Here is a 26,908-nt window from a genome sequence, read left to right as displayed (position 1 = left end):
TCCCTCCCCAGCTTTCCTGGAGCCCCTTGAGGGACTGGAAGGGGCTCCAAGGTCTCCGTGGAGCTTTCTCTTCTCCAGGCTGAACCTCCCCAACTCTCTCAGCCTGTCCTTCCAGCAGAGGGCCTCCAGCCCTCCCAGCATCTCTGGGGCCTCCTCTGGACCATATAGATATACGCATAGACATCTTTCACTCCTCCTGTGTCCCCACCGGTAACTGCCACCCTGCCTGGCCAGGGCTCGGGTCTGCTGCAGCCCCCCGAGACGCCACTCCAGTGTCCGGCAGCCCTGGTGAGGGTCCCAGGGGAGCAGGGCAGCCCCCACCCCGTCCCCTCCGGGTGCTGGCTGGGGCCAGGATGGTGCCCGGGAGGGACACAGGGGTCTGGCCCTCGACACCTTCGGTGACAGAGCATGGACCTTTGTATCCCACCCAAACCCTGCGTGCGGTAAATAGCGGAGCATTTCCTGCCGATCCATCCGGGCTTACGGAATATCTCACCCCCCTGCATTTACTGATCCGTCCTCAATAAAATAACGACTCCATCAGCTCTGGCTGAGTGACCTCTGGCTCTTCTCCTGCGACAGCGACGGCGGCTGGTCCGCGCTCACCCTGCCCGACAGCCTGTGCCGGGGGGGGCTGGGCCCCTCGTCCCCATCCCTGCCCCACAGCCCACAGAGTGGCTGGCGGAGGCCTCGGGGCTCATGCCATCTTGTCACCTTGTCACCGGTGGAGGGGACCGATCAGCTGGTGGGGAGGGGGAGAGTGGCCAAAGCCGGGGGGACACCCGTGGGTGATGGGGGAACCTGGGGATGAGAGCCGGAGGCGCTGGGGCAGCCGGAACAGGGTGCGGGGGACACGGAGTGCCCTCGGGCTGGCTGGGATGGCGCACAGACGCTGGCAGCAGGGATGGCCGTAGCGAGGGGAGCGCGGGGGGGCAGCAGCACCGGCCCCGGCTGAGTGCAGGGACCCGGCTGGGGGGACATGGCGAGGGGAAGGAGCCGCTGTCCCCGCGGGGAGCCCCGGGGCGAGGAGGGAGCCCGGCCAGGGCAGCCCCAGCGGCCGAGGAGGAAGGCAAAGGGGCCAGGCAGCATGGCAAGCGCAGGGCAGCGCGGACGGGGGTCCCACCGAGACCCCAGCCCTGCGCCGACTCTGCTCAGGGGGGTCCCAGCAGGGCCCCCAGGCACAGCCAGGTCCCGGCAGCGGCAGGGGGGTCCCCAGCCCCATCTCAGCCCCCGTCCGGCGGGGACGGGCTCAGCCACAGCTGGGGAGAGAGGGCGGGGGCTGCGGGGGCCACCAGGCAGTGCCGGGGGGGGGCGGCTCCCAGCTCTCTCCCGGCTCCCTTAGAGGCAGCATCACCCAGGCGGCTTGTGCTGAGGCCGGCACAAGCCCGGGCAGCGGCGGGGAAGCGCAGCTCGCCCGCGGGCACCCGCAGCTCGGCCGCAGCTGGCGCGAGGGCGGGGGGCGAGGCGGGGGCGGAGCCTGCCGCCGCCGCGGCCAGACCCCACCCCCGTCAAAGGCGGCCCCGGGGAGGGCGGCGAGCAGGAGCAGGAGCAGGAGCAGGAGCAGGAGCAGGAGCAGGAGCAGGAGCAGGAGCAGGAGCAGGAGCAGGAGCAGGAGCAGGAGCGGGGCGAGCAGCCGGGGCGCGGGAGTTCACGCGAGAGTGGAGTTCGCGCGGGATTTCAGCTCGCGCGGGATTTCAGCTGGCGCGGGACGCCGAGGCAGGGCGAGGCGGGGGAGCTCAGCCATGGCGTGTACCCGAAAGGCGCAGCCTCCCGCGTGTTGCGCACTTTCCAGAGGAGACGCGGCCACGCAGACAGAGCCCCCCTGGACGCCTGCAGCCCCCCCGGGCTGTGTCTGCAGGGAGCGCCTTCACCTCTCCCGGGTAGCGGAGGGTAGAAGGGATGCCGGGTGCGTGAGGTGCGAGCAGGCGGCTGATCCGCTCGGCCTGGCGGCAGAGGTCAAAGAGGGAGCAGAAAGGCTGCGGAGCGTCAGGGAGAGGGCAGAGCAGCAGAGAGTTGGGGTTGTTCAGCCCGGAGAAGAGAAGGCTGCGGGGAGACCTTGTAGCGGCCTTGCAGTCCCTCAAGGGGGCCTCCAGGAGGGATTGGGAGGGACTGTGGCTGAGGGAGTGTAACGATAGGGCACGGGGTAACGGGGAACCCAATAGAGCTGAGAGGGAAGAGTCTTGGAGGTTTCTGGGGTGTGTGGGGATAAATTCCTGCCACAGCTGGTGGGGGAACGCACTAGGGAAGGAGCCCTGCTGGACGTGCTGTGTGTGAACAGAGAAGGACTTGTGGGGGATGTGATGTTGGAGGCCGTCTTGGGCACAGTGACCATGAAATGACAGAGTTTTTGATTCTTAGGGAAGCACGGAAGGGCGTCAGCAGAACTGCCACCATGGACGTCCGGAGGGCGGACTTTGGTCTTTTCGGGAGCCTGCTGGAGAGAGTCTTCCTCTAGGTTTGCTCAACACCCAGAAGAGAAGTGAAAAACTGTCTTCTCAATGGAAGACGACAGCGAAGCTGAGCAGAATCGCTGGGCTCACCTACCTGATGTCTGTCTGAGACGTGTCTTCCATCGGTCAGAGGACAGGGACAGATCTAACGCTGCCTTGGTCTGTAAAAAATGGAATTGGGCCCTGCACTCGGGATCCCTCTGGAAAAGCAGAACCAGCACCTTCTACGGCCAGCCCTGAAGGGAGGACACACTGGAGTTGCAGAGTGTGCTGTGGTGCCTCAGGAAATTTGGCAAGTAGCTGGAGTCCCTCTGTAGAGCCTTCCTTCCCTCAAGCAGATCGACACTCCCTCCTAGCTTGGTGTCATCTGCAAACTCACTGAGGGTGCATTATTCTTACACATAATAATAGATGATCTGATAAAGATAGTAAACGCAATAATAGACGTTGCCTCTCTCTTCGGGTGGGGTGTAATGCACAAGGGGCAAGGGCCCCCCCATCTCCACAAGAGAGTCGGCATTAGTGTAGCACATACTGTTGTCCTTACACAAAACTGATTCTCTGCTCCTGTCAAGGGACAAAACTGATCTGCTGACAGTCACAGGGATAGAGAAAATATTGACCTTTTTATTGGTTCAGAAGTGGGGCACCCCAGGGGGTTCCCAGCCCCACACCTCCCAGCCATTAGGGGAAATTTCTGAAGCAGATGCAGCGCGGCCGGCAGCCGGCTCTGGCCATGGGCTGTCTGGCCATGGCAGTCTGGCCATGGGCTCGCCGCGCTGCTGCCTCTCCCCCCACAACTTGAAAATGCGCAAGAGCTCAAGTAGACCTCTTGCGTGGTCCTTGTTGGCAGTTCCAGTGGGGGCTCCTGGCACAGGGCTGGCCCTGGCTCCTGCACCCTCCCCTTGACAGCCCTGGGGGGATGGCGGGGTCCTGAGCAGTTGAGTGCTGCCAGCTCCGCCATCCCACCAGGACAGGCCTCCGGGAAGGGTAAAGGAAGCTGAGGAAGAGTAGCCTCTGTCTGTCATGTAGTCCATGGTGGCCAGCAAGGCCCGTGGGGAGAGGGGCTTCGTGCTCAAGGCCTCCGCACTCGCCCTGCAGAGGAGGAGAAAGAGACCCCGCTGCACCCCAGACCCCAGCGGGACCCGCGGGCAGCACCCCCCTTGGCTGGCGGTCAGGGCTGCCCAGCGCAGGCAGGGGCAGGGCACGGGGTGAGGGTCTGGGGCAGCATCTGGGGTCTCCCCCACACTCAGCGCTTCTCCTGCTTGGGCCGGGATTTCTCCACTCCTCCATCCTCTGCCCGAGAAGTTGTGGCGGGAGGAGACAGAGTGATCAGCTGGTAGCCCCCGGCACAGCCCTGGCTCAGGGCTGCCGTGGGCTGTTGGCCGTTTGCAGGGTGCTCCATGCTGGGGCCACTTACAGCTCTGCCACCTCTGGCTGGGCTCTTGTTTTCTTGTCTGATGCTTCTTCTTCACCACTTCTGCAAGGTCCCCAGGAGCTGGGTGAGACGGGAGTACCTCCCAGTCCCACACCACAGCCCCCCACAGCCCCCCACAGCACCCCTCGCCATTCCTCGCCACCCCATGCCATCCCTGGCCACCCCATCCTGCGGCGCAGTGCGGTGCAGCACAGTGTGGTGCAACAGTCACCTACCTGAAGCCGCTTGCTCTGCAGCACAGCTGAGAATACGCTGAGTCCCATCACAGTCAGGAGGAGAGGGCCCAGGGGAGACACGGCGTCAGAGCGCCCACGGCACCAACTCCGGTGTGGCTGCGGTGCTCCCAGTCACCAGCACAGAACCGCGATGTAGCTCCCCAGTGTCCTCCTGGGTCCCCGGTGACAGGACCCACGAGACTTCTGGGGCCGAGGTCTCCTTGCCGCGGTCTCGGAGCCCTGAGCCCTTCCCTTCCTCCCGAAGCCGCAGCGCTCGCACTGTCCCCCATTGGCTGTCCCCTGCTGGGAGTGCACGGCTTCCTGCTGATGGAAGGGGCTGGGTGTAGTCCTTGGGTATTTTATATCGTTATCGGGATTGACACTGCTTCTTTAGCGTTATTAATGTTAATTCTTTAGTTTTATCCTAGTAAATCTATTTTTATTGCAACCCTCCTGTTTCCTTGTTTTTGCCCAATTCCTCTTCCCGGGTGGGGAGGGGTCATCGGGTGAGAGAGTAGTTGTCTAAAGGACAAGAAATTGTGGTGGGTTTCTCAAACCATAACAAGAAGGGAGGGAGAAGGAGAAGGGCCCCACCCCTTCAGGGAATGGTTTGGGTGGGAAGGGACCTTAAAGGCCACCCAGTGCCACCCCCTGCCCTGGGCAGGGACACCTCCCACCAGCCCAGCTTGCTCCAAGCCCCGGCCAACCTGGCCTTGAACCCCTCCAGGGATGGGGCAGCCACAGCTTCTCTGGGCAACCTGGGCCAGGGGCTCACCGCCCTCACAGCCAAGAATTTCTGCCCGAGATCTCAGCCCAATCTCGCCTCTTGCAGCGGAAAACCCTTCCCCCTCGTCCCATGGCTCCCCTCCCTCATCCAGAGTCCCTCCCCAGCTTTGCTGGAGCCCCTTGAGGGACTGGAAGGGGCTCCAAGGTCTCCGCGGAGCTTTCTCTTCCCCAGGCTGAACTTTTCATGGACTCGCAGAATTTCAGAGTTGGAAGGGACCTCTAGAGATCATCTATCCAACTCCCCTGCTAAAGCAGCATTGCCCCCAGCACATTACTCACGACTGCATCCAGGCACGTCTTGAAAGTCTCCAGAGAAGGAGACTCCACAACCTCCCTGGGCAGCCTGTTCCAGTGCTCTCTCACCCTCACCGTGAAGAAGTTTTTCCTCATGTTAGATCGGAACTTCCTATGTTCCAGCTTGTGCCCGTTACCCCTCGTCCTCTTACTGGCAACCACTGAAAAGAGTCTGGCTCCATCCTCCTTCAGCCCACCCTTCAGATACTTGTAAACATTAATAAGGTCTCCCCTCAGCCTTCTCTTCTCCGGGCTAAAGAGTCCCAGCTCTCTCAGCCTTTCCTCATAACAGAGATGCTCCAATCCCTCAATCATCTTTGTTGCCCTACGCTGGACTCTCTCCAGAACTTCCCCGTCTCTCTTGATCCGGGGAGCCCAGAGCTGGACACAGTACTCCAGTTGTGGCCTCACCAGTGCAGAGCAGAGGGGGAGAATGACCTGCCTTGACGTGCTGGCCACGCTCTTCCCTGTGCAGCCCAGAATTCCGCTGGCCTTCTTGGCGACAAGGGCACATGGCTTGCTCATGGATAATTTACTGTCTACCAAGACCCCCAGATCCTTTTCTTCAGAGCTGCTTTCCAGCCGGTCCACCCCTAACCCATACTGCTGCCTGACACTCTTCCTCCCCAGCTGCAGGACCCTGCCCTTGTCCTTGTTGAACCTCATTAGGTTCTTCTCTGCCCAGCTCCCCAGCCTGTCTGGCTCACGCTGGATGGCAGCACGGCCCTCTGGGGTCTCAGCCACCCCCCCCAGTTTGGTATCATCAGCGACCTTGCTGAGCACACACTCTCTCCCCTCGTCCAGGCCGTTGATGAATACGTTAAACAATACTGGTCCAAGTATTGACCCCTGCGGGACACCACTGGTTAGAGGCCTCCAACTCGACCCTGCTCCATGAATGACGACCCTCTGAGTCCTGTCACGCAGCCAGCTCTCCATCCACCTCACTGTCCCCTCGTCTAGTCCACACTTCCTCAGTCTCCTAAGGACGATGTTCTGACAGACAGTGTCAAAAGCCTTGCTCAAGTCAAGGTAGACGACATCACAGAACTGCAGAATGGTTCGGGTTGGAAGGGACCTTAAAGATCATCCAGTTCCAACCCCCCTGCCCTGGGCAGGGACACCTCCCACTAGACCAGGCCGCCCAAAGCCTCATCCAGCCTGGCCTCGAACACCTCCGGGGATGGGCCACTGACAACTTCCCTGGGCAACCTGTGCCAGTGCCTCACCACCCTCACAGTCAAGAATTTCTTCCTGAGAGCCAATCTAAATCTACCCTCCTTCAGTTTGAGACTTTATCCCCTTCTACGGTACGTGGAAGTTCTGATTGGGCAGGACCAGCTCAATTATTAGATCCCCTGGTGTTAACTAGCCAGGTGCCCTTTGCTAACTGTGTATCCCATTGTTTTAAGGTCCCACAGCGGCACGGGGCACAGGGTACGTTTCCAGCCATCCAGTGCTTGCTTCCACCACTGTGAGCACATGGTCCTTACCTTGGTGGGTTTGTGGCAGTGTGGTATCGTCAATCTGCCAGGCCTCCCCATATTGATATTTCAGCCATCGGCCTCCATACCACAGAGGCTTTCACCACCTGACTCGCTTGATTGCAGGGTGTGGAATAAATACTAAATTGGCTAAAAATACAAAAGTACAGCATTGTTCACACATGAAGGAAAAGTAGAAAATCAAGAGGCTTCTGAGGTAGAAAAGAGCCGCAGCTGGCATGAAGGATACAACACCTGTGGTTCCCTGATAAGCTACATGAGGTACGGGACGGGATGCAGTTATTCCGCGGCTTTACCTTAGGATGTATAGCGGATACGGGAATGGGATGATACCAGGAAACAGATAAGCTGCCAATTAGCTGCCCGCTCGATGCTCAGAGCCAACATTTTGTCAAATTTTGATGAAACGCTGTCCTTTGTGCGAACTTTGCTCATTAGAATGTCATTATAATACCAAACCACACCTCCACCCCGAAGGCTACCCGCCTCCAAGGTGCGACCGCTCCTTCTTGAGCCTGCGCCCTGAGCTTCTCGTAAACTACACCTTTAATTGTGAAGCGAGAAAAATTTACACCAATCATGATAAAAGTATGTACGACTAAAGTCACTCAAACTCCACCTCGAAGATAACAAATAGTAGAAAAACAGCCCGAGAGAGGGGGGATACCCAGGGAAGACACCATCGCAAAGAATTCCATCACTGGCTTCTGGGAGCAGGCGACGGGCTGAGCCTCTCTTCCCCCCCATAGGGACGCCTTTGGGTAAGACTTAGATTATACCGAGGGCTCCCTCGGGAAACTCAGAAATTTCTCTAGAGACTCTCTTTTCTACATGTATAGCCAGGCTGTATCGTTAGAACTTTGTCCCGCGTTTTGTAGATGTAACAATACTTTCATTTGCACGTGCTTTGCAGACAGTGTATTTATCACCGGCTGCCCTAAGAACCTATCTATCTGTTGTTTAAATAAAGTGCACTTTTTGAAGTAGCTCGTCCTTTTGGTTTCTCACCGAACGCGACCAAAGACTCGAGAGTGGCCGTGCTAGTTCACGAGCACGACTAGACGGAAGGTGCAGTCCACTATTACTGTGCCCAAATCGTAACACTTTAATACACATTAAACGCCATTGGGCTGATAGTGCTGAATTGGGCATCCCTCAGGATTTAAACCCGGCCGCACCTGGCCTCCCACCTCGGTGAGGAGTGTTAGAACGCAAGGGGGTTCCTTTTCTGCCAAAACCGCTTTGCCCCTTTTCACGCGACACCCCCGCCCCGCCCCCTGGGCCCCAGCCTGGCGGCCTCTGCAAGGGTCCCGAGGGCTGGGCTGCCTTTGGGGGGTTGCGCTGGTCTGGGGGGGCTGGGCAGGGTTGAGCTGGATGCCAGCGGTCCCAGCTCATTTTGGGGAGGGCTGTGCTGCTTCGGGGGGGTTGGAGAGAGCTGAGCCGGTTTCCAGTGATCCCAGCTCATCTGGGGGAGGACTGGCTCATGTTAGGCTGGCCGGCCACCAGCACCCCCAGGTCCTTTTCTGCGGGGCAGCTTTCCAGCCACTCTTCCCCAAGCCCCTGGCGTTGCTTGGGGTTGTTGTGACCAAAATGCAGGACCCGGCCCTTGGCCTTATTAAACCTCATCCAATTGGCCTTGGCCCATCCCTCCAGCCTGTCCAGGGCCCTCTGTAGAGCCTTCCTTCCCTCAAGCAGATCGACACTCCCTCCTAGCTTGGTGTCATCTGCAAACTCACTGAGGGTGCATTATTGTTACACATAATAACAGATGATCTGATAAAGATAGTAAACGTAATTAACAGAAGTTGTCTATCTCTTCGGGTGGGGTGTAATGCGCAAGGGGCAAGGGCCCCCCCATCTCCACGGGACAGTTGGGATTACTGGAGCATATACTGTTGTCCTTACACAAAACTGATTCTCTGCCTCTGTCAAGGGACAAAACTGATCTGCTGACAGTCACAGGGATAGAGAAAATATTGACTTTTTTATTGGTTCAGAAGAGGGGCACCCCAGGGGGTTCCCGGCCCCACCCGTCCCACCCATTGCGGGAAATTGCTGAAGCAGACGCGGCGCGGCCGGCAGCAGCGTCTCCAGCAGTCCTTCAGGCGGTGCCAGAGCCGGGTGCAGCACTGACACAGGCACCGTCCTAGCGGGCACAGCCCTGGGGACGCCTGGTCACACTCCCTGTCCATGACCTCGCCGTGCTGCTGCCTCTCCTCCTCCAAGGTCTTGACAGTGTCCAAGAGCTCCAAGTAGAGCAACTTGTCGTCCGTGGCCTTGGCTGGGGGGCTGCTGGGCGGCGGAACCACATTCACGGGGCTCTGCGCCCTGTCTCTCCTCCCTTCCGCATCCGTGGGGGTGCTCCTGCCTGAGCCTGGGGGGCTGCTGGTGCTTGGCCCCATGGAGTTGTTCTCGCCCGGCCCCGTCTTGCTGTTTCTCTTCACTTCCACCAGGCTCCCCCTGCTGAGCTCCACAGGGCTGCTCCTTTCCTTCTCCTTCACACTTCTGTCTGGTCCTGTGTCCTCCTCCTTCTCCATGATCCCATCCTCAGCCTTATCCGTGTTTGCATCCACCCACGGCCGCTCCGCTTCCAGGTGCTGGGGCTTCACTGTGGCCCCCAGCTGCTGCTGCGCCTCCATCCTGCCCAGGGGATGGAAGGGCTCCCCGGGGAGGTTCCGATCACAGGCCCCCGCTGCCCCTTGCCAACGGGCCTGCAGCACCTTCAGCATCTCACAGCACTGCCTGGCCATCTCCTGGGTGCACTCGAAACAGCGGAGGAGCTCCATGACCAGCTCCCCTTGGTCCGAGGCCATGGCTGGGGGGCTGCAGGGTGAAGGCTGCGTGTCCACAGGGCTCTGCGCCCTGTCCCTGCTTTCCCTGGGGACCGGCTCTTGCTTGGTCCTTGTAGGCAGTTCCTGTGGGGGCTCCTGGCAGAGGGCTGGCCCTGGCTCCTCCACCCTCCCCTTGACAGCCCTGGGGGGATGGCGGGGTCCTGAGCGGTCGAGTGCTGCCAGCTCCGCCATCGCACCAGGCCGGGGCTCCGGGAAGGAGTAGAGGGAATTGAGGGAAGAGGAGCCTCTGTCAGTCACAGAGTCCATGGTGGCCAGCGGGGCTCGTGGGGAGCGATGCTTCCTCTTTAAGGCCTCCGCACTCGCCCTGCAGAGGAGGAGAAAGAGACCCCGCTGCACCCCAGACCCCAGCGGGACCCGCGGGCAGCACCCCCCTTGGCTGGCGGTCAGGGCTGCCCAGCGCAGGCAGGGGCAGGGCACGGGGTGAGGGTCTGGGGCAGCATCTGGGGTCTCCCCCACACTCACCGCTTCTCCTGCTTCGAATGGGATTTCTCCACTTCTCCATACACTGCCCGAGAAGCTGCAGTGGGAGGAGACAGATTGAGCGGCCGGCAGCCCCCGGCACAGCCCCGGCTCAGGGCTGCCATGGGGTGTCGGCCGTTTGCAGGGTGCTCGGTGCTGGGGCCACTCACCGCTCTGCTTCTCTGGCCGGGCTCCTGTCTTGCTTGTCTGACGCTGCTTCTTACTCTTCTTCTTCCACCACTTCTGCAAGGTCCCCAGGAGCTGGGTGAGACGGGAGCACCTCCCAGTCCCACACCACAGCCCCCCACAGCACCCCACACCACCCCATGCCATCCCTCGCCACCCCATGCTGCAGCACAGTGTGGTGCAACAGTCACCTACCTGAAGCCGCTTGCTCTGCAGCACAGCTGAGAATACGCTGAGTCCCATCACAATCAGGAGGAGAGGGCCCAGGGGAGACACGGCGTCAGAGCGCCCCATGGCACCGACTCCGGTGTGGCTGCGGTGCTCCCAGTCACCAGCACAGAACCACGATGCGGCTCCCCAGTGTCCTCCTGGGTCCCCAGTGACGGGACCCGCAAGACTGCTGGGGTGTCAGAGGCCGAGGCTGCAGTCTGCCCAGACAATGCCAGACTGCGGTGCCCAGCATCCGCTGATGGCTCCAGCGGGGACCGCGTCCCCCTTTTATAGTGCGGCAGGGGGGCACGTCCCCCCTTTGTGACATCATGGGGCAGTCAGAGCCCTTCTTTGTGACATCACAGGCAGTCAGAGCCCCCCTTGGTGACATGCAGCAGGGGATGAGGAAGAGCAAGACAAGGAGGGCACTTGCCCCAGGCTGACAACAGGACTATTTCATAGCACGAACATCACATTCAGTACAAATTATAAAGTTTGCTGTGTAGTTCAACTCTCCCTTGATGGCGGCGGTGCAGAGAACTCCTTGCTGCGGTGCCGGAACCCTGAGCCCTTCCCTTCCTCCCGACGCCGCAGCGCTCGCACTGTCCCCCATTGGCTGTCCCCTGCTGGGAGTGCACGGCTTCCTGCTGATGGAAGGGGCTGGGTGTAGTCCTTGGGTATTTTATATTGATATCGGGATTGACACTGCTTCTTTAGTGTTATTAATGTTAATTCTTTAGTTTTATGCTAGTAAATTTATTTCTATTGCAACCCTCATGTTTCCTTCTTTTTCCCCAATTCCTCTTCCCCGGTGAGGAGGGGTCATCGGGTGAGAGAGTAGTTGTCTAAAGGACAAGAAATTGTGGTGGGTTTCTCAAACCATAACAAGAAGGGAGGGAGAAGGAGAAGGCCCCACCCCTTCAGGGAATGGTTTGGGTGGGAAGGGACCTTAAAGGCCACTCAGTGCCACCCCCTGCCCTGGGCAGGGACACCTCCCACCAGCCCAGCTTGCTCCAAGCCCCGGCCAACCTGGCCTTGAACCCCTCCAGGGATGGGGCAGCCACAGCTTCTCTGGGCAACCTGGGCCAGGGGCTCACCGCCCTCACAGCCAAGAATTTCTGCCCGAGATCTCAGCTCAATCTCCCCTCTTGCAGTGGAAACCCCTTCCCCCTCGTCCCATGGCTCCCCTCCCTCATCCAGAGTCCCTGCCCAGCTTTCCTGGAGACCCTTGAGGGACTGGAAGGGGCTCCAAGGTCTCCCCGCAGCCTTCTCTTCTCCCGGCTGAACTTTTATAGATATTATTTAGTATTCCTGCTGAAAAATGAGAACCCCTGTCTGATCCTCTGGTTTCATTTCAGTCAGTATCTGGGAATGATTTCCCACAAAAGTGCTTTGACCATTCCTGGGGGATCAGCTTTCCTGGTAGGAAAAGCTTCTACTCCTCCTGAGGGTTGATCCATGATTACCAGCGGGTGCTTAACGCCTCCCACAGGAGGCACGTCAGCATAACCCATCTGCAGCCTTTGGAATGGGAAGTATGACCATGGTTGACCTCCAGCCTCCTGCTTGGGTTTTGCACCGGAAAACTTCCAACATGTGGGCCAAGAACTCACAATCCCCTTTACTGCCATATGTCTTCCGGGGGCTGTCCACATTTTCTCAATCGGATTAAAAATTGTCACCCGTCCATGTGTTTTATCACAAAACCGCCTAGCCAAAGCCATTGAGTATTTTCTTGGTAAGACGGGGTTTCCTCCAGTAGTCCAAATTCTAGTTCATCTTTCATGAAGGAGGGAGGGATCCCGAGTGCAGGGCCCAATTCCATTTTTTACAGACCAAGGCAGCGTTAGATCTGTCCCTGTCGTCTGACCGATGGAAGACACGTCTCAGACAGACATCAGGTAGGTGAGCCCAGCGATTCTGCTCAGCTTCGTTGTCGTCTTCCATTGAGAAGACAGTTTTTCACTTCTCTTCTGGTGTTGAGCCAAACCTAGAGGAAGACTCTCTCCAGCAGGCTCCCGAAAAGACCAAAGTCCGCCCTTCAGAAGTCCATGGTGGCAGTTCTGCTGACGCCCTTCCTTGCTTCCCTAAGAATCAAAAACTCTGTCATTTCATGGTCACTGTGCCCAAGACGGCCTCCAACATCACATCCCCCACAAGTCCTTCTCTGTTCACACACAGCAGGTCCAGCAGGGCTCCTTCCCTAGTGCGTTCCCTCACCAGCTGTGTCAGGAATTTATCCCCACACACCCCAGAAACCTCCAAGACTCTTCCCTCTCAGCTCTATTGTGTTCCCAGCTGATATCTGGTAGGTTGAAGTCTCCCACCAGGGCAAGGGCCAGTGATCGTGAGATTTCTCCCACCTGCTTACAGAATATTTCACCTGCCTCTCCGTCCTGGTTGGGCAGTCTATAACAGACCGTCATATCAGCCTTGTTGGCCCTCCCCCTCATTCTTACCCAGAAACACTCAACCCCAGTGTTTACCATCATTAAGTTCTCGATGTTCACAACACTCCCCAACATACAGGGCCACCCCACCTCCTCTCCTTCCTTGCCTGTCCCTTCTGAAGGGTTTGTAGCCATCTAATGCAGCACTCCAGTCGTGCGAGTCAGCCCACCACCTTTCCGTGACAGCGGCTACATCATAGCTGTCCTGCTGCACAATGGCTTCCAGCTCCTCCTCTTTCTTGCCCATGCTGCAGGCATTAGTGTGGAAGCACTTCAGCTGGCCTACTGGTCCTGACACATTTTGCTGGAAGAAGGCTTCACTCCTACCTGACCGTTCCCAGGAGCAGCCATAGTTTCTAGCCCACCAACGACCCTTGCGTCTCTGCTGCTGCATTCATCCCTTTCCCCCTTCAAATCTACTTGAAAGCCCCTTTGATGAGCCCTGCCAACTCCTGTGCAAGGATCCTTTTCCCCTTTTGAGGCAGGTGTATCCCATCTGTCTCCAACAGGCCTGCTGTCCTGTAAACCATGCTGTGATCAAAAACCCCAAAGTCCTGCCGCTGACACCAGGCTCGCAGCCAGGTATTGATCTGCGGGCTCTTCCTGTTGCTTTCCTCATCCTTCCCTGTGCCTGCAACGACAGAGGAGAGCACGACTTGCGCTCCTGAGCCCTTAACTAGTCATCCCAAGGCCCAGAAGTCTCTCTTGATCTCCCTTGGGACTCTTGGTAACAGATCATCTCTGCCTGTCTGAAAAATTAGGAGCGGTTAATAATCGGAGCGGGGGGAACAGAGCTGCGTCCAGTGAGGGAACCCCCGAGCGCCGCCATCGGCCGCCGCTGTGGGCCAGGCTGGGCCGGTGCCGGGGCCGGGGCCTGCGGCGGGGCTGCGCCCGGCTGTGGGGCGGCTGAGGGCCCGGCGCCGTGGCCTGTGCTCCAGAGCCCTCAGCAGCTCCCTTGCCCTTCTCTGGACACACAGAATGGTGGGAGAAATAAGTTCCGGTCCGAATGAAATAGGCTCAGGCAGAATCCTCTGGGAAGCACATTTTTGTTCATGCTCTTGCAAGAGCGGGTGACCTAGCAAGTAGGCACACTTTCCGTTCTTGAAACACCACACCTTTTTATTTCCTAATCCCGGCCGAATTTTTCCCTCCCCTGTTTCCCATTGGTTGGGTACTCCAGGGTTCACAGTCTGTGCGAGGCGCCTAACATTCTTCCCGCATGTCCTGCCGCTGTTTACTTCTCTTTATGCTACACCTAAAGGGATTATCTGACTGGCTGATTTCTTTCCTTTTTGGTAAAAAAATGTCATTAGCCCTGGTTAAATGTTTGACCACCCTTCTAGACACTAATCCAGTAGGAATCAGTTTGTCCTTTTGTCTGTGTGATAAGAGATGTTCTACAAGCCTTTGCTGGAGCCCCTTTGTCTCAGTCATTCCCTTATCGTGTCACCTCTGATGGAAACGATTTTTCTCCTCTGCAAAAGCAACACCTGCCTTTCTTACAATGGGAAGTGGGAAAGGGAGGAAAGTCGTGGCGTGAGAGAAAGGCAGTTTAATGAGCAAAGCAAAAGCCGCGCGCACAAGCAAAGCCAAACAAGGAACCCGTTGGCTGCTTCCCATTGCAGGCGGGGGTTCAGCCATCTCCAGGAAAGCCGGGCTCCGGAAGCGTGATGGTGACTTGGGAAGACAAACGCCATCACTCTGAACATCACCCCTTCCTTCTTCTTTCCCCGGCTTTATATACTGAGCGTGACGTCAAATGGCACGGAATGTCCCTTTGCTCAGTCGGGGTCAGCTGTCCTGGCTCTGTCCCCTCCCAACTCCCTGTGCCCCCCAGGCCATTGAAGAAGCAAACTTTCATGCGTTTGCTTGGAAGCCTATGCTGTTGGGAATGGCAAGAAATCTACCCACACCTTTCTTCATCTAGGTTTGGCTCAACACCCAGAAGAGAAGTGAAAAACTGTCTTCTCAGCGAAACACGACAGCGAAGCTGAGCAGAGCCCCTGGGCTCACCTACCTGATGTCTGTCTGAGACGTGTCTTCCATCGGTCAGACGACAGGGACAGATCTAACGCTGCCTTGGTCAGTAAAAAATGGAATTGGGCCATGCACTCGGGATCCCTCTGGAAAAGCAGAACCAGCACCTTCTACGGCCAGCCCTGAAGGGAGGACACACTGGAGTTGCAGAGTGTGCTATAGTGCCTCAGGAAAGTTGGCAAGTAGCTGGAGCGCCTTGAGATCAAGTTATGGAATCCTTGCAATACTGGCTTTACCCCAAAATGTCACGGGACTATGAGAGATCTTCTTTCACGCCTGGGCGAGTGTAACAGTCGCCTAGTGTCCCTGAGCATCGGGTACCTGGGATTAGACCCCTTGATCCGGGAAAATGTGACGAGGGCTCAGTTTCTCAAGAACTTCTCTACCTTCCTGAAAAGAATGAGCAAACGGCTTGATTCTCTCAACTTGAAAGGAGCCAGAGTAACCTTGGAAGAAGGCTGTGAGCTTCTGCATTCTCTCAGCTGCTTGACAAATGAAAGCTCTCCGTCTGAAATCGGTGTCGAGAATTTCTGCAGCCTCCACCTTCCTGTCTTCAGCAGCGCCTTGTTCCACCAAACTATGGCCAAGTTCCACAGCCTGGTCATCCTGACTTTCAATTACAACTGCATCTCTGACGAGCTGCTGAACACCCTGCAGGAGCAGAGCGCTCATTCCCTGTGCACCTTGAATATCCAATGTCATATCCACGACCCTCATGGGCAAGTGGTCAGAGGAACGTCGTGGGCCAACTTGGCCAAGGGAGCCCCAAAACTGCGCGTGAACTTCTTCTTTGAAAGAGTCACGAAGCACGATCACCTAGCCAGGATCCTGCTAGCGGAGATGCCAGTCAGCAGCATAAGAGTCTGCGGAGCTACAGTTTCAGAGACCCAGGCTGGAGAATGAGACGCACCCTCACCAACCTCCTCCCAGCCTCCTGGCGTGTTCTGCAGGTACGGGAACCCAGAGGGACATCTCACCGCGGTATCACAAAGCTAAGCAAAGTAATCCTCCAGGCCTTCTGCATAGCAGCGCTCAGCAGGAGGAATTCCTGACCACTTCAGTGTTATGGCCAGAGGGTCATTTTCATAAGCGAGCCACTGCGGTGTTCCACTCTAGCCTGGTTGAGGTCGTTGTCCTTGTCCAGTTGCGATGCCCGTTATGCCAGTCTTCACTGTCAGGCTGATGTCAGGTTGCCCTCATAAAAAGCTAAAACACCCAAAATACTGGTGCTGGGATGTCAGCTGTGAGCAAAAAGAGTTTTTCAGGCAGGAAAACCTCAGTTTGGTGAAACCGCTTTAGGCTTCTTCTAGTTAGACATGTTCACGTTTAGTAACTGGTAACTTGCTTGTCCTTTCCGATGTTTCTGAACCCCACCCTTTTGCAGGGAAATCTGCGTATGAGGAGAAGAGTCTGTACACCCTGTTTGCTTGCGGAGCTGTAGCCTGCATCAGCCTGCCCTCGTGGTTCTGCTCCCTTTTGGCAACACACAAACGTCTACAGCAGATGTAAATTAACTGGTGCCCATGTCACAGCCCTTTGGTGTCACGCAGGATGTGCCACCAAAGGTGTGCGACAGCCTTGACCCGCGTCAATGAGCATCAGGTCTTTGCACGCCTGAGGGAAGCACACGGCCTGATGGTTGCTGACAGCGCTCTTTAGGTTCTGTTGCGCTGCAGAGCTTCCAATGAACAGCCGGGATCTGCAAAGCTTTCTAGAAATTGTCTTTGGATCTACTCTCGTACCTGGGATAATTTCCAATATGTCAAATAAGATCATGGCATGAGCTGAGGGTGCAGCATCTTCTAACGGTAACACAAGTTGTCTATCTCTTAGGGTGGGGTGCAATGCACAAGGCCCCCCATCTCCACGGGAGAGTTGGGATTACCGTAGCATCTACCGTTGTCGTTTCCCAAAACTGATTCTCTGCTCCTGTCAAGGGACAAAATTGATCTGCTGCCAGTCCCTTCTGTTGGTAGTATTGGGAAACTTGTTTATTGAATTCTAGTTACTGCGCTCACCAGTTCTGTTGAGTAGCACTAACAACTTTTGTTCTTTTTGGAAGGAATTAACACTTCAGTGGAACAATGACCGTGAGCTGCTGGACGATGAGCTGCTACAGCTCACCTTGTCATGCCACAGGCTGTTCTTTCTGGAAGTGTGGGCCTTTCTAAGTGTCACCCCCGTGGAGAGGCTGCTCCAAAACCGGGCAGAAAGGAAAAGCAGTTTGGCTACTCTAAAGGTAAGACTTCACGGAATCACGGAATCACGGAATCTTCAGAGTTGGAAGGGACCTCTAGAGATCATCTAGTCCAACTCCCCTGCTAGAGCAGGATTGCCTAAAGCACATCCCTCAGGGCTGCATCCAGGCGGGTCTTGAAAATCTCCAGAGAAGGGGACTCCACAACCTCCCTGGGCAGCCTGTTCCAGTGCTCTGTCACCCTCACTGTAAAGAAGTTTTTCCGTGTATTTGAACGGAACTTCCTATGTTCTAGCTTGTGCCCATTGCCCCTTGTCCTGTCGCTGGGAACCATTGAAAAGAGCCTGGCTCCATCCTCCTTAAACCCACCCTTTAGATACTTGTAAACATTAATCAGGTTCCCCCTCAACCTTCTCTTCTCCAGGCTAAAGAGTCCCAGCTCTTTCAGCCTTTCCTCATAAGGGAGGTGCTCCAGTCCCATAATCATCTTGGTTGCCCTACGTTCATCAAAGCCCATCTGACATTGTTTTGGGTGATTCTTACTGGAGTCCCATTGGTATGGCATCTAGCAATTCTAATAATGATGACACAGAGTGGCAGGGCTATATAGCAATTAACATCACACAAATGGATTCATTGGCTTGTCTCACCCACGGTCAGATCACCATGACCATGTGAGCCGCCTTCTGGATGTGGGGAAGGCTGTGGACGTTGTCTCTCTGGACTTTAGTAAGGCCTTTGACACCGTCCCCCAGAGTGTTCTCCTGGAGAAGCTGGCGAATCGCGGCATAGACAAGTGTACTCTTTGCTGGGTAAAAAACCGGCTGGATGGCCGTGCCCAGAGAGTTGTGATGAATGGGGTGAAATCCTCTTGGCGGCCGGTCACCAGTGGTGTCCCTCAGGGCTCAGTTTTGGGGCCAGTTTTGTTTAATATCTTTATCAATGATCTGGATGAGGGGCGTGAGTGCACCCTCAGTAAGACTGCAGATGACACCAAACTAGCTGGGAGTGTTGATCTGCTTGAGGGAAGGAAGGCTATTACAGAGGTCCCTGGACAGGCTGGAGGGATGGGCCAAGGCCAATTGGATGAGGTTTAATAAGGCCAAGGGCCGGGTCCTGCATTTCGGTCACAACAACCCCAAGCAACGCCAGGGGCTTGGGGAAGAGTGGCTGGAAAGCTGCCCCGCAGAAAAGGACCTGGGGGTGCTGGCGGCCGGCCAGCTTAACATGAGCCAGCAGCGTGCCCAGGTGGCCAAGAAGGCCAACAGCATTCTGGCTTGTATGAGGAATAGCGTGGCCAGCAGGAGTAGGGAAGTGATCGTGCCTCTGTACTCGGCACTGGTGAGGCCTCACCTGGAGTACTGTGTTCAGTTCTGGGCCCCTCTGTACAAGAGGGACCTTGAAGTGCTGGAGCGTGTCCAGAGGAGAGCTACCAGGCTGGTGAGGGGTCTGGAGACCAGGTCATATGAGGAGAGGCTGAGGGTGCTGGGCATGTTTAGCTTGGAGAAGAGAAGGCTGAGGGGAGACCTCATTGCCCTCCACAACTCCCTGAAAGGAGGTTGGAGAGAGGTGGGTGTTGGCCTCTTCTCCCAGGTGAATAACGACAGGACCAGAGGAAAGGGTCTGAAGCTGCAGCAGGGGAGGTTTAGATTAGATAGTAGGAAGAATTACTTTACTGAAAGAGTGGTCAGGCACTGGAACGGCCTGCCCAGGGAGGTGGTTGAGTCATCATCCCTAGAGGTGTTTAAGAAACGCCTAGATTTGGCACTTCAGGGCATGGTCTAGTGACAGAGATTGTAGGGGGTTTTTGTGTGTGTGTATGGTTGGACTCGATGATCTCAAAGGTCCCTTCCAACCAAGAAGATTCTATGATTCTATGAGGTGCATATCAGAGCTCCCCATCCTTCTGCATCACCTGCCACGTGCCCCCAGGGCCTTAGAGAACCATAGGTGGTGTTGGGTTGGAAGGGACCTTTAAATGCCATCTAGTCCCACCCCCCTGCAGTAAGCAGGGACATCTTCAACTAGATCAGGTTGCTCCGAGCCTCATGAAGCCCGGCCTTGAATGTCTCCAGGGATGGGGCCTCCACCACCTCTCTGGGCAACCTGGGCCAGTGTCTCACCACCCTCGTTGTAAAGAACTTCTTCCCAATGCCTAATCTAAACCTGCCCTGCTCTAGTTCTCTCTTCCTTAAGTGAAAGCAATCCCACAGATGGGCTTGCCTTTGCCCGAGGCAGGACTAACCCAGACTGTCTTCCCTGACATACTCTTCATGTGCACTACGGGGACTTTATCCCCTTCTAGGGTACGTGGAAGTTCTGATTGGGCAGGACCAGCTCAATTATTAGATCCCCTGGTGTTAACTAGCCAGGTGGCCTTTGCTAACTGTGTATCCCATTGTTTTAAGGTCCCACCCCCCCATTGTTCTCAGGGTAGTTTTTTACAGCCCGTTGTATTGTTCGATCTTCCCAGAGGCGGGCGAATGGCAGGGGCCGTGATATACCCACTCAGTGCCACACTCTTTGGCCCAGGGACCTCAGAGTGTTTTGGAAATGAGTCCCATTGTCCGACTCGGTTCTCTCTGGGGTGCCATGTCACCACAGGACTTGCTTGTCAAGGCCCAGGACAGCGTTCCTTGGAGCGGCACGGGGCACAGGGTATGTTTCCAGTCATCCAGTGGTTGCTTCCACCACTGTGAGCACATGGTCCCCTCGGAGAGCGTCCCGCTCATTGGTGAGCCTTGATGGCACCCAGGACCATCCCATGGGACCAGGGCATCTGCACCGGGGTGGTGGGCACCCCCCCATGACAGGGGGGGTTTCGATGCGGGGAGGTGCGCACGGGTCTCTCCCCACCCCGCTGCGGCATCACCACCCATTACCCACGCAGGGAAGTACTACATCGCCACCATGACCATGATCACGGCCTCCACCGCGCTGACCATCTTCATCATGAACATCCACCACTGCAGACCGGGGACCCGGCCCGTGCCCCCCTGGGCCAGGTGGCTCATCCTCCACCACATGGCCCGGCTCTGCTGTGTCTACGAGGTGGGCGAGAGCTGCAAGAGCCCCCGGTGGGTGCCGGGCAGGCGGGTGGGCAGGGAGGACACTGGGGGGCCAGGGGAGAGCCCCATGGAGGGGGAGGTGGGTGCTGAGGCAGGGGGCTGTCCCCGGGACTGCTGCTTGTGCCGCCACGATGACATGCTGAGGAATGTGGGCTACATCGCCGGCTGCTTCCGGCGCCACCGAGACTCCCAGCACGGGACCGCTGAGTGGAAGAAGATGGCCAAGGTGATGGACCGCTTCTTCATGTGGGTCTTCTTCCTCACGGTCTTCCTCATGAGTGTGCTGGTCCTGCGCAATGCTGCCTGATGGCCCCGTGGACTCAGCGCCCCCAGGGACAGTGGTGGCCACGGGTGCCCCATGAGGGTGGCCCGTCCTGAGCACCCCTTGGCCCTTCATGGACCTGCAGGGTGGAAGCTCCACCAGCGCCAGGGAAGAGGAGCCTGACAGCGGGACCCTGACTCGGCCGGGGCTGCCCCAGCTGCAGGGTTGAGGGGTCACGGCCCCCCGAGCAGTTGTCTGGGTTGTGGCGTATAGAAATATAGATGTAGAATCACAGAATCACAGAATGGTTTGGGTGGGAAAGGACCTTAAAGATCATCTCATTCCACCCCCCTGCCCTGGGCAGGGACACCTCCCACCAGCCCAGGTCACTCCAAGCCCCGGCCAACCTGGCCTTAAACCCCTCCAGGGATGGGGCAGCCACAGCTTCTCTGGGCAACCTGGGCCAGGGGCTCACCGCCCTCACAGCCAAGAATTTCTGCCCGAGATCTCAGCCCAATCTCCCCTCTTGCAGCGCAAAACCCTTCCCCCTCGTCCCATGGCTCCCCTCCCTCATCCAGAGTCCCTCCCCAGCTTTCCTGGAGCCCCTTGAGGGACTGGAAGGGGCTCCAAGGTCTCCGCGGAGCTTTCTCTTCTCCAGGCTGAACCTCCCCAACTCTCTCAGCCTGTCCTCACAGCACAGGGCCTCCAGCCCTCCCAGCATCTCCGAGGCCTCCTCTGGACCATATAGATATACGCATAGACACCTTTCACTCCTCCTGTGTCCCCACCGGTAACTGCCACCCTGCCTGGCCAGGGCTCGGGTCTGCTGCAGCCCCCCGAGATGCCACTCCAGTGTCCGGCAGCCCTGGTGAGGGTCCCAGGGGAGCAGGGCAGCCCCCACCCCATCCCCTCCGGGTGCTGGCTGGGGCCAGGATGGTGCCCGGGAGGGACGGAGGGGTCTGGCCCTCGACACCTTCGGTGACAGAGCATGGACCTTTGTATCCCACCCAAACCCTGCGTGCGGTAAATAGCGGAGCATTTCCTGCCGATCCATCCGGGCTTACGGAATATCTCACCCCCCTGCATTTACTGATCCGTCCTCAATAAAATAACGACTCCATCAGCTCTGGCTGAGTGACCTCTGGCTCTTCTCCTGCGACAGCGACGGCGGCTGGTCCGCGCTCACCCTGCCCGACAGCCTGTGCCGGGGGGGGCTGGGCCCCTCGTCCCCATCCCTGCCCCACAGCCCACAGAGTGGCTGGCGGAGGCCTCGGGGCTCATGCCATCTTGTCACCTTGTCACCGGTGGAGGGGACCGATCAGCTGGTGGGGAGGGGGAGAGTGGCCAAAGCCGGGGGGACACCCGTGGGTGATGGGGGAACCTGGGGATGAGAGCCGGAGGCGCTGGGGCAGCCGGAACAGGGTGCGGGGGACACGGAGTGCCCTCGGGCTGGCTGGGATGGCGCACAGACGCTGGCAGCAGGGATGGCCGTAGCGAGGGGAGCGCGGGGGGGCAGCAGCACCGCCCCCGGCTGAGTGCAGGGACCCGGCTGGGGGGACATGGCGAGGGGAAGGAGCCGCTGTCCCCGCGGGGAGCCCCGGGGCGAGGAGGGAGCCCGGCCAGGGCAGCCCCAGCGGCCGAGGAGGAAGGCAAAGGGGCCAGGCAGCATGGCAAGCGCAGGGCAGCGCGGACGGGGGTCCCACCGAGACCCCAGCCCTGCGCCGACTCTGCTCAGGGGGGTCCCAGCAGGGCCCCCAGGCACAGCCAGGTCCCGGCAGCGGCAGGGGGGTCCCCAGCCCCATCTCAGCCCCCGTCCGGCGGGGACGGGCTCAGCCACAGCTGGGGAGAGAGGGCGGGGGCTGCGGGGGCCACCAGGCAGTGCCGGGGGGGGCGGCTCCCAGCTCTCTCCCGGCTCCCTTAGAGGCAGCATCACCCAGGCGGCTTGTGCTGAGGCCGGCACAAGCCCGGGCAGCGGCGGGGAAGCGCAGCTCGCCCGCGGGCACCCGCAGCTCGGCCGCAGCTGGCGCGAGGGCGGGGGGCGAGGCGGGGGCGGAGCCTGCAGCCGCCGCGGCCAGACCCCACCCCCGTCAAAGGCGGCCCCGGGGAGGGCGGCGAGCAGGAGCAGGAGCAGGAGCAGGAGCAGGAGCAGGAGCAGGAGCAGGAGCAGGAGCAGGAGCAGGAGCAGGAGCAGGAGCAGGAGCGGGGCGAGCAGCCAGGGCGCGGGAGTTCACGCGAGAGTGGAGTTCGCGCGGGATTTCAGCTGGCGCGGGACGCCGAGGCAGGGCGAGGCGGGGGAGCTCAGCCATGGCGTGTACCCGAAAGGCGCAGCCTCCCGCGTGTTGCGCACTTTCCAGAGGAGACGCGGCCACGCAGACAGAGCCCCCCTGGACGCCTGCAGCCCCCCCGGGCTGTGTCTGCAGGGAGCGCCTTCACCTCTCCCGGGTAGCGGAGGGTAGAAGGGATGCCGGGTGCGTGAGGTGCGAGCAGGCGGCTGATCCGCTCGGCCTGGCGGCAGAGGTCAAAGAGGGAGCAGAAAGGCTGCGGAGCGTCAGGGAGAGGGCAGAGCAGCAGAGAGTTGGGGTTGTTCAGCCCGGAGAAGAGAAGGCTGCGGGGAGACCTTGTAGCGGCCTTGCAGTCCCTCAAGGGGGCCTCCAGGAGGGATTGGGAGGGACTGTGGCTGAGGGAGTGTAACGATAGGGCACGGGGTAACGGCCTCAAACTGAAGGAGGGTAGATTTAGATTGGCTCTCAGGAAGAAATTCTTGACTGTGAGGGTGCTGAGGCACTGGCACAGGTTGCCCAGGGAAGTTGTCAGTGGCCCATCCCTGGAGGTGTTCTTCTGGAGAGAGTCCAGCGTAGGGCAGCAAAGATGCTGGAGGGATTGGAGCATCGTCCTTCTGAGGAAAGGCTGAGAGAGCTGGGACTCTTTAGCCCGGAGAAGAGAAGGCTGAGGGGAGACCTTATTAATGTTTACAAGTATCTAAAGGGTGGGCTGAAGGAGGATGGAGCCAGACTCTTTTCAGTGGTTGCCAGTAAGAGGACGAGGGGTAACGGGCACAAGCTGGAACATAGGAAGTTCCGATCTAACATGAGGAAAAACTTCTTCACGGTGAGGGTGAGAGAGCACTGGAAGAGGCTGCCCAGGGAGGTTGTGGAGTCTCCTTGTCTGGAGACTTTGAAGACGTGCCTGGATGCAGTCGTGAGTAATGTGCTGGGGGCAATGCTGCTTTAGCAGGGGAGTTGGATAGATGATCTCTAGAGGTCCCTTCCAACTCTGAAATTCTGCGAGTCCATGAAAAGTTCAGCCTGGGGAAGAGAAAGCTCCATGGAGACCTTGGAGCCCCTTCCAGTCCCTCAAGGGGCTCCAGGAAAGCTGGGGAGGGACTCTGGATGAGGGAGGGGAGCCATGGGACGAGGGGGAAGGGTGTTCCACTGCAAGAGGGGAGACTGAGCTGAGATCTCGGGCAGAAATTCTTGTCTGTGAGGGCGGTGAGCCCCTGGCCCAGGTTGCCCAGAGAAGCTGTGGCTGCCCCATCCCTGGAGGGGTTCAAGGCCAGGTTGGCCGGGGCTTGGAGTGACCTGGGCTGGTGGGAGGTGTCCCTGCACTGGTGGCACTGGGTGGCCTTTAAGGTCCCTTCCCACCCAAACCATGCCCTGAAGGGGTGGGGCCCTTCTCCTTCTCCCTCCCTTCTTATTATGGTTTGAGAAACCCACCACAATTTCTTGTCCTTTAGACAACTACTCTCTCGCCCGATGACCCCTCCCCACCCGGGAAGAGGAATTGGGCAAAAACAAGGAAACAGGAGGGTTGCAATAAAAATAGATTTACTAGGATAAAACTAAAGAATTAACATTAATAACACTAAAGAAGCAGTGTCAATCCCGATAACGATATAAAATACCCAAGGACTACACCCAGCCCCTTCCATCAGCAGGAAGCCGTGCACTCCCAGCAGGGGACAGCCAATGGGGGACAGTGCGAGCGCTGCGGCTTCGGGAGGAAGGGAAGGGCTCAGGGCTCCGAGACCGCGGCAAGGAGACCTCGGCCCCAGAAGTCTTGTGGGTCCTGTCACTGGGGTCCCAGGAGGACACTGGGGAGCTACATCGTGGTTCTGTGCTGGTGACTGGGAGCACCGCAGCCACACCGGAGTCGGTGCCGTGGGCGCTCTGACGCCGTGTCTCCCCTGGGCCCTCTCCTCCTGATTGTGATGGGACTCAGCGTATTCTCAGCTGTGCTGCAGAGCAAGCGGCTTCAGGTAGGTGAGTGTTGCACCACACTGTGCTGCGGCATGGGGGGGCGAGGGGTGCTGTGGGGGGCAGTGGTGTGGGACTGGGAGGTACTCCCGTCTCACCCAGCTCCTGGGGACCTTGCAGAAGTGGTGAAGAAGAAGAAGAAGCATCAGACAAGAAAACAAGAGCCCAGCCAGAGGTGGCAGAGCTGTAAGTGGCCCCAGCACCGAGCACCCTGCAAACGGCCGACACCCCAGGGCAGCCCTGAGCCAGGGCTGTGCCGGGGGCTACCAGCTGATCACTCTGTCTCCTCCCGCCACAACTTCTCGGGCAGTGGATGGAGGAGTGGAGAAATCCCGGCCCAAGCAGGAGAAGCGGTGAGTGTGGGGGAGACCCCAGATGCTGCCCCAGACCCTCACCCCGTGCCCTGCCCCTGCCTGCGCTGGGCAGCCCTGACCGCCAGCCAAGGGGGGTGCTGCCCGCGGGTCCCGCTGGGCTCCGGGTTGCAGCGGGGTCTCTTTCTCCTCCTCTGCAGGGCGAGTGTGGAGGCCTTAAAGAGGAAGCATCGCTCCCCACCAGCCCCGCTGGCCACCATGGACTCCATGACAGACAGAGGCTCCTCTTCCTTCAGCTCCCTCTACTCCTTCCCGGAGCCCCGGCCTGGTGCGATGGCGGAGCTGGCAGCACTCGACCGCTCAGGACCACGCCATCCCCCCAGGGCTGTCAAGGGGAGGGTGGAGGAGCCAGGGCCAGCCCTCTGCCAGGAGCCCCCACTGGAACTGCCAACAAGGACCAAGCAAGAGCCGGTCCCCAGGGAAAGCAGGGACAGGGCGCAGAGCCCTGTGGACACGCAGCCTTCACCCTGCAGCCCCCCAGCCATGGCCTCGGACCAAGGGGAGCTGGTCATGGAGCTCCTCCGCTGTTTCGAGTGCACCCAGGAGATGGCCAGGCAGTGCTGTGAGATGCTGAAGGTGCTGCAGGCCCGTTGGCAAGGGGCAGCGGGGGCCTGTGATCGGAACCTCCCCGGGGAGCCCTTCCATCCCCTGGGCAGGATGGAGGCGCAGCAGCAGCTGGGGGCCACAGTGAAGCCCCAGCACCTGGAAGCGGAGCGGCCGTGGGTGGGTGCAAACATGGATAAGTCTCAAGATTGGGGACATGGACAAGGAGAAGGACACAGGACGAGACAGAAGTGTGAAGGAGAAGGAAAGGAGCAGCCCTGTGGAGCTCGGCAGGGGGAGCCTGGTGGAAGTGAAGAGAAACAGCAAGACGGGGCCGGGCGAGAACAACTCCATGGGGCCAAGCACCAGCAGCCCCCCAGGCTCAGGCAGGAGCACCCCCACGGATGCGGAAGGGAGGAGGGACAGGGCGCAGAGCCCCGTGAATGTGGTTCCGCCGCCCAGCAGCCCCCCAGCCAAGGCCACGGACGACAAGTTGCTCTACTTGGAGCTCTTGGACACTGTCAAGACCTTGGAGGAGGAGAGGCAGCAGCACGGCGAGGTCGTGGACAGGGAGTGTGACCAGGCGTCCCCAGGGCTGTGCCCGCTAGGACGGTGCCTGTGTCAGTGCTGCACCCGGCTCTGGCACCGCCTGAAGGACTGCTGGAGACGCTGCTGCCGGCCGCGCCGCGTCTGCTTCAGCAATTTCCCGCAATGGGTGGGACGGGTGGGGCCGGGAACCCCCTGGGGTGCCCCTCTTCTGAACCAATAAAAAAGTCAATATTTTCTCTATCCCTGTGACTGTCAGCAGATCAGTTTTGTCCCTTGACAGAGGCAGAGAATCAGTTTTGTGTAAGGACAACAGTATATGCTCCAGTAATCCCAACTGTCCCGTGGAGATGGGGGGGCCCTTGCCCCTTGCGCATTACACCCCACCCGAAGAGATAGACAACTTCTGTTAATTACGTTTACTATCTTTATCAGATCATCTGTTATTATGTGTAACAATAATGCACCCTCAGTGAGTTTGCAGATGACACCAAGCTAGGAGGGAGTGTCGATCTGCTTGAGGGAAGGAAGGCTCTACAGAGGGCCCTGGACAGGCTGGAGGGATGGGCCAAGGCCAATTGGATGAGGTTTAATAAGGCCAAGGGCCGGGTCCTGCATTTTGGTCACAACAACCCCAAGCAACGCCAGGGGCTTGGGGAAGAGTGGCTGGAAAGCTGCCCCGCAGAAAAGGACCTGGGGGTGCTGGTGGCCGGCCAGCTTAACATGAGCCAGTCCTCCCCCAGATGAGCTGGGATCACTGGAAACCGGCTCAGCTCTCTCCAACCC

The 26,908-nt window shown here is 58.6% G+C and overlaps 1 protein-coding gene and 1 pseudogene across 4 annotated transcripts; both read left to right on the top strand.

Annotated features, from left to right (window-relative positions):
* The first annotated feature begins 1,340 nt into the window (after positions 1-1,340).
* LOC141737644 (F-box only protein 39-like) lies at positions 1,341-17,190 on the top strand (annotated as a pseudogene).
* Positions 17,191-22,504: 5,314 nt separating this feature from the next.
* On the top strand, positions 22,505-26,367 carry LOC141737468 (uncharacterized). 4 transcript variants are annotated; one of them, XM_074572176.1, is made up of 4 exons: positions 22,505-23,607; positions 24,341-24,664; positions 24,783-25,015; positions 25,174-26,367. In XM_074572176.1, the coding sequence occupies exon 4, from the start codon at positions 25,232-25,234 to the stop codon at positions 26,153-26,155; it is 924 nt and encodes a 307-aa protein (XP_074428277.1). In that variant the 5' UTR covers positions 22,505-23,607; positions 24,341-24,664; positions 24,783-25,015; positions 25,174-25,231; the 3' UTR covers positions 26,156-26,367. The 4 variants fall into 4 exon arrangements, with proteins under 4 accessions (XP_074428277.1, XP_074428276.1, XP_074428275.1 ...); XM_074572175.1 differs by having other exon boundaries at positions 22,511-23,607; positions 24,344-24,664; XM_074572174.1 differs by having other exon boundaries at positions 23,453-24,664.
* The last annotated feature ends 541 nt before the right edge of the window (positions 26,368-26,908 follow it).

This window comes from Larus michahellis, chromosome 1 (assembly GCF_964199755.1).
Source record: "Larus michahellis chromosome 1, bLarMic1.1, whole genome shotgun sequence".
NCBI lineage: Eukaryota > Metazoa > Chordata > Aves > Charadriiformes > Laridae > Larus > Larus michahellis.
The sequence above is the reverse complement of the archived record's forward strand: the minus strand, read 5'-3'. Positions and strand labels throughout refer to the sequence as shown.